This window comes from Octopus bimaculoides, chromosome 2 (assembly GCF_001194135.2).
Source record: "Octopus bimaculoides isolate UCB-OBI-ISO-001 chromosome 2, ASM119413v2, whole genome shotgun sequence".
Classification (NCBI taxonomy): Eukaryota; Metazoa; Mollusca; class Cephalopoda; order Octopoda; family Octopodidae; genus Octopus; species Octopus bimaculoides.
The window spans coordinates 129,794,621-129,801,213 of NC_068982.1; the positions used below are offsets into that span (position 1 = coordinate 129,794,621).

Below are 6,593 nucleotides of genomic sequence, written 5' to 3' on the forward strand. Positions count from 1 at the left end.
GGGGGGGTGGGGGGTGGAAAGTTCCAAGGGGGTGTTAAAGAAATGAGGGGTGATGATGGGGGTAGCAATTCATGTAAGAACAACAAAATAATGGGTTCATTAGGTTAAGTTTTTTTTGTGAAATACAGTTGCTTTGAATTTGCTTTAGAAAGAAATCTGTTTGTGAAGGTTAGTTGGGGGTGGGGGCAGTAGGAATGTGGCCTGTGTGTCAAGTGGGCAGCAGCCCCAAAATGTTTGGGAAGCACTGTTCTATAGCTGTGTCTGTTCAGAATAAAATCACTAAAAAAGTGTAGATTTTTCTATATATCAATTGCACATCATTCTCTTCCCACCAATAACCTCAGGCAAAGCATCCCCCTTCCTTCCTTTTTCTTTCCTTCTTTCATGGAAGTAATTTGATGGTTGCCAGCTGATAAAATGTCTCCTACAGTATCAGTGTCTTCCTTAGGCCTCAACTCAAGTTCCTGTTTATTTTTATTTCCATTACAGAACACAGTGTACATATAATACTCATGTTTATTTACTGAGCTTTTATCATTTGCCAACATGTGAAGTGAGTCACTCAGTTATTTATAATTAGGTTGCTATTGCTTATCCTCAGAAGACCTATGGACAATCACATTCCAAGAACGACCATCCCATATTTTGAAATACTGACATGGTGTACCAAAGTCTACATTAACCAGTATCTTTCCTTTATATTCAAGATGGTAGGGAGGATGTGATTTGGTTTCTATTTCTAGCAGGTTGGGTGCCAGCATAAAGGCTCCCTAGTTAGTTTATTTTGTAATTAGATGTATCCGTATCAGTAAAGTAGTGATCCTAAGCATTAATTAATCTGTCCTACTTCCATATTATCAGAGACTGAAAAATAGTTTCTCAGCTCCTGTTTTTGCTTGGTGATATCTACTGCTACTTTACTTTTAAAATTTGGGCAGAAAGTGGATGAGGCAAAGTAGAATAAATATGGTCATGGAAAAAAAATTGCCTTTAGTTCAAATTCTGTAGGAACTTGCTATGCTTTTCATTTTTCCAGTCTAAATAGAATCATCATCATCATCATCGTTTAACATCCACTTTCCATGCTAGCATGGGTTGAACGATTTGACTGAGGACTGGTGAAACTAGATGGCTACACCAGGCTCCAATCTGATTTGGCAGAGTTTCTACAGCTGGATGCTCTTCCTAACGCCAACCACTCCGAGAGTGTAGAGGGTGCTTTTACATGCCACCGGCATAAAGGCCAGTTAGGCAGTACTGGCAACGGCCATGCTCAAAATGGTGTATTTTACATGCCACCTGCACAGGAGCCAGTTGGGCGGCACTGGCAACGATCTTGCTCGAATGTCTTTACACATGCCATAATTATGTAATTATTGGTTAAGTACAGGAGTTGGACTAAAATCCTCCCTTTTTCTTCAATGTGTAGCTTTAATATTTTCGTTGACAGTAAAAAAAGAAAAAAAAATGTATTTGATTTATTAGTGATGGCAATGACAGTTGAGTACCATAGCTTGGTAAGTTGATAGTATCATTAGTTCATACTCTGTTTCTGATGTGAAAAAGTTCCCAATCAAAACACCTCTAAATGGTTTAGAATGCATACTACTAAATTGGTACCCTGTATTAGGTACAATTAGCTAAAGACAGACTCTTACGTTCATTTCATAGTATGAGCATCTAGTTGTTTGATCACTTCTGAATTAGCTTTTGAACTGGCTGAGTATTCCATAGATGCATGTACCTTAAATGTAATTCTCAAGCAGAATGAAGTGTGACAAGGCTAGATCTTTCACAGTCCATCCAACAGGTTCTGTCCACTCAAATTTACTCACAAGGCTGAGGTTGACCTGAGGCTATAGTGAATGTATTTGTTCAAGATGCCACCCAATGGAATTGAACTTTTTAATTACCCAGCCACACAATTTACTACAGTAAAGAACAGCTGTGTAATTTAAGGGCTTTTCTTTACCAGGAACAAGGAATAATCAGAAAAATAACATTCAAAGTTCTAAATAAGGGTGGGAAAATACTTTTTCCTTATTTTAGAAATATCATACTAATCATCATCATCATCGTTTAACGTCCGCTTTCCATGCTAGCATGGGTAGGACGATTTGACTGAGGACTGGTGAAACCGAATGGCAACACCAGGCTACAATCTAATTTGGCAGAGTTTCTACAGCTGGATGCCCTTCCTAACGCCAACCACTCAGAGAGTGTAGACTAATAAAATGGAATTAAAATTCAATGAGTAGAAATTTTGTATAAGCATTTGCTTTTCTAGTTTATTAATCCTTTTGTTACCATATTTGTGCTGAAATATACCATCTTTCTTTCAAATAATGAAAAATTCAGTAAAATAATTGTCTTTATTAAACTGATGTTTGGAACATAAACATGAAATTTTTATGAGGGATTTTTATTCAGATCAGTATGAAACAGGAAGTTTGTATCATAGAACAGAGGGCAGTTTGTCAGATTGGTATCAAAAGAGTTAAATATTCAACCTGCCCGAGCCTAGCTCAAAGAAACCAGCTTTATTAATTTAAATTTCAAGCCTATTACAAAAAAAAAAATCCTGAATTTATTGTCTTTGATTTTTAGAAGATATACTGGAGAACACTTATCTGTTTATTAGGCTATAGCAGGGACCATGTATTTATCAAATTTTGATGCAAGCAAATTATTTGCAACATGTACAGAAAACTAAGCAAGCTGAAAGATGCCACAGAAAGCTATTGTCATAACAGAAATAATAGAAAACAGTTTATTTTTTGTTCAACCTGTATTTAGGATATACATTTTTTTTTAAATGATTTAGTCAGTGCCCATGGCTCTTTGCAGAGCATTTGGGAATGGTAGGAGAAAAAATATTCTCAGAACAAGAGACCTGATCTAAAGGACATCAAAAGGGCAGGAGGTAGTGTTACATCAGGCAACAGATAAAGTCTACCATCAATTACTAGAGTCTCAAATTTTCAGGTAATTTACCAGATTGTTCAACTTTCAGAGAGAGAAAAGAGAATGAAGTGCTCTAATAGCAACTGGACCATGTATATTTTGACTCTCTGAGCTATTGTATTTTCACAAGATAATTTATTATTGGGTTGTCCAGAAAGTTTGGGCCGATTTTAAAGGAAAGAAAAAGGTCAATAAATACTTGCCATTACATTTTTAATCAACCAAATACGAACCATTTTGTTGCACAATGCATCTCCATCTTTCCTTTAACTTGAAAATACCCTCTTCCCAGAACAGAGGTAGTTTCATGGCAAATAAGTCGAAAGGTAAGCTATTATAAATAGGCATGAACTTTCCGGACAACCCAATAGTTACTCAACCAGAGAAAGGGTAACTAACAAATTATCTTGTGGAAATACAAATGTGATATCCTAATCATCATCTTTATCATTGTCACTATTTTTATGCCTCCCTTTTCCATGCTAAGATGAGTTGTATGATACTTAACTGAGACAGCATTCTATATCCAGATGCCCTGCTTGATTCCAGCCCTTGTTTTTCTTGGTTTTGCATGTTCAAATGCTAAGTCATGAGACATTTTGTTTATGGACATAAACGATAATATTGATACTCAAGTAGTGTTAATGCAAAGACTAGTAGAAACAAACACATACATGACAGGCTCTTGTACAGTTTCTACCGAATTTCACTCACAAGGCTAGGAAAGCATACGTACATGTATGTATGCAATGAGTTAAGGCAATTTTGATTACATATATCAGTCATACAAAATGCAGAAGATGAATTTTATCTATTAGATATTATCTAGCAAGTAAAATCCAATTTAAAACACAATGCAGTTTTTTTTCAATTGAGAAACAAATACTATACCGAAAATTTAGAGAAATTTATTTACAAAAATAAACAAACAAGGGACAATGCAAGTGTTTTTTCATTTTTTTTTAATAAATATTTTATCTGTTGATCTGTTTATATCAATCTTTATAGACAAATGAACAGCAGGGAAAAGGATTTTGCTCTGCATATTTTTTTAATATTTTTCTGTTCTTAAGATTTAGTAACCAATGACGACAATCTTTTGATCAATGACAACTAGTCACGATCAGCACAAGCAATATATCAGTAACTGGGGTTGGGGTGCAAACACACTGCTGACATAGCAAAATATCAGCATTTTAGTTGACAGAGAGGGGCGTACATTTCTCATCCCATTCATAGAAAATGTTCACAAAGCACCAAGTGTACCGACAATGGAAATTTGTTTTTTATGCTTATTTTTTTTTAATACATCATATGTGAGCAGAATTTGTAAAAAAAAGATCAATTCTGGTGAAAAGAACCAGTATAAATCTAATCTGTATTTTCTGAAAGCACAATTGATAGAAAACAATAGCTGATCTTGTCCAAATATTTCACAAAATATAATAATGATGGTAATAAATTCTAAGCTGCAGCCTCTAATATTGGCTGTGTTGTCTGTTCATTTGTACATGTTTCAGCAAGCTCAACTTGCTTGTGAGCTGTGTTCAATGGAGTAGAATTCGTTTCCTCTATACTTTTCCCGCCACTAGCTACTGTTGTTGAAGTACAAGTTGAATCACTAGTGGAGGATGAGTTCACTATTAGATCTTTGCTGTGACTACCATTTGATTCAGCTGCAACATTAGAGGGAGCTTCTGGAGCTTCTGAACTGTTGCTCTCTGCAGCAGATGTAGTGGTCTCACCTGGAGTAGAGCTGTTGGCACTTTGGGATTTTTGAATTTTTACATCCTAAAGAAAGAAAGAAAAAAAATTCCAATATACCAATGTTATGATTAAAAAGCTAACTAAATATGTTCTTTAAAAATATAAACAAATACAACAATAAAATCCAATTAAAGTAAAAAGATATCTCAAAATAAATAAATATGAATTGTTGCTCTAAATACATTTTTAATTATTTTATGTAAATAGTAGTTTACAGCAGATTGTCTCACCATGATTGCAATTGCATCTCAATGGCCATTCCATAATTTCAATTGGCCAGACACCAAACATTTCTATACTCAGTTTACATTGCAGCATATACACACAACATCAAATCTTATAACGGATGGTTGCCAAGAGATTTTGCTGATGTACAAGTTTAACAAAAAAGACCTAACATACACAGCTAAACAGATACTGGCTTAAGGTGCTAGTATGTACATATCACTAACTTACACAAAAGGCAAAAAGATCTAAAAAAAATGCTTTAATGTCAAGCAATGCACAACACACACACAGAGTACATGTACTTCATAATACTCAGTTAAAATGTAGATAGCAGTGGTTCTGAGAAGACCTTCGTTAAAGAATGATTTGACTATTATGTCTTTAATATTAAAGGACTCAAGAGATAAACGTGGGCCTTTAATGTCACAATGGTACGGGGGGGGGGGGTTATAAAAAGTGCATTCTTTAACTCACTTGAGGGTCAATAATAGGGATAGCCGATTTATGCCTGCGAACTGGTGACCGGCTGGGGCTTGGCTGCTGTAAATCAGTTGAATAATAGGTGGTGCCTCCTCTAAACATTTCCGGTAAAGCTGAAGTCTAAAAGAAGCAAGATATCAAAATAAATTAAACAACAAAAAAAAAAAGTTATACAAATAAATTTAAAGGCCATAAATTCTAGGGATTCAGTTGAAAATTGACATCAGCATAGCTATTTAATGAACTACATTACATTAGCTAAATTTATACAACATACAAATCCCTACACATTTATGAAAAGCTGTCAATATGTTTTTTAATAAAGTATTACAATTTATAAAAATCGTATATGCACAAAGAGAAAATAATACACTTTCAGCCCCACAGGTAGCTTTCTACCTTTTTTTTAAAAATTTTTATCCAAGGGGCTTTTAAGCCAATGTATATATTTAAAACTGAATTTGCTTTAAGACACATTGTTATTAAAGACTTAGTTACATATTTCTGTGTTCTTCAACATTTGTGTTCTAAATGTAAACAACTTTCTCATTGGTAAGATTAAAGATGAAATTTGATGGAGGAGATATGGGGTCTGCTTTACTGTACTTGGAAATATGCTTGTTTGGGTACAGAAAATGCATGGTTCAAGCCTTGCAGGTAGCATTCTGCCTTTTTTGTCTATTCACAATTCAAAAAAAAAAAAAAAAGAATTATTTATTGAAGATGAGAAAGATAACTTACCTGTGAATGAGTAGAGGGTGGTGGTGATTGATAACCAGGCATCACTGGAACTTGATAGGGACCATGTGGTGGGGCTCCATATATCATCCCAGCCCCAATATACTGTGGAGGCAACATGGCAGGAGGAGCAGTAGGAATGCTCACAGGCACTGGTGCAGGACCAAACATACGTGGAGCTGAAGGAATGCCAGTGGTAGAAACTAAAATGAAGGATATATCGCTATGTGTAAGCTGAACAAAAATATCTAGAGTTAAATAAACTATACTAGTATTTTTAAGTCTGTACACTGAAATTAATGATATTTCAATATATATATACTTGTTTATGTTTTTAAATTTTTCTGTTTGTTCTTTTTAGTCAATCCTTGAAATATATATATATATATATATATATATATATATATATATATATA

At 34.5% G+C, this 6,593-nt stretch overlaps 1 protein-coding gene across 5 annotated transcripts in view; it reads right to left on the reverse strand.

The window, feature by feature from the left end:
- Window positions 1-3,857: 3,857 nt before the first annotated feature.
- Window positions 3,858-6,593, reverse strand: part of LOC106875944 (protein CASC3) — a 46,266-nt gene continuing 43,530 nt past the window's right edge. For 3 of the 5 annotated variants that reach the window (XM_014924269.2, XM_052965600.1, XM_052965604.1), the window contains 3 exons: window positions 6,181-6,380; window positions 5,434-5,559; window positions 3,858-4,755 (listed from right to left, as the gene is read on the reverse strand). In XM_014924269.2, the coding sequence (XP_014779755.2) occupies window positions 4,429-4,755; window positions 5,434-5,559; window positions 6,181-6,380 (653 nt within the window). In that variant the 3' untranslated portion in view covers window positions 3,858-4,428. The remainder of the gene's footprint in view (window positions 4,756-5,433; window positions 5,560-6,180; window positions 6,381-6,593) is intronic. The other 2 variants (XM_052965603.1, XM_052965605.1) reach the window with 1 other exon arrangement.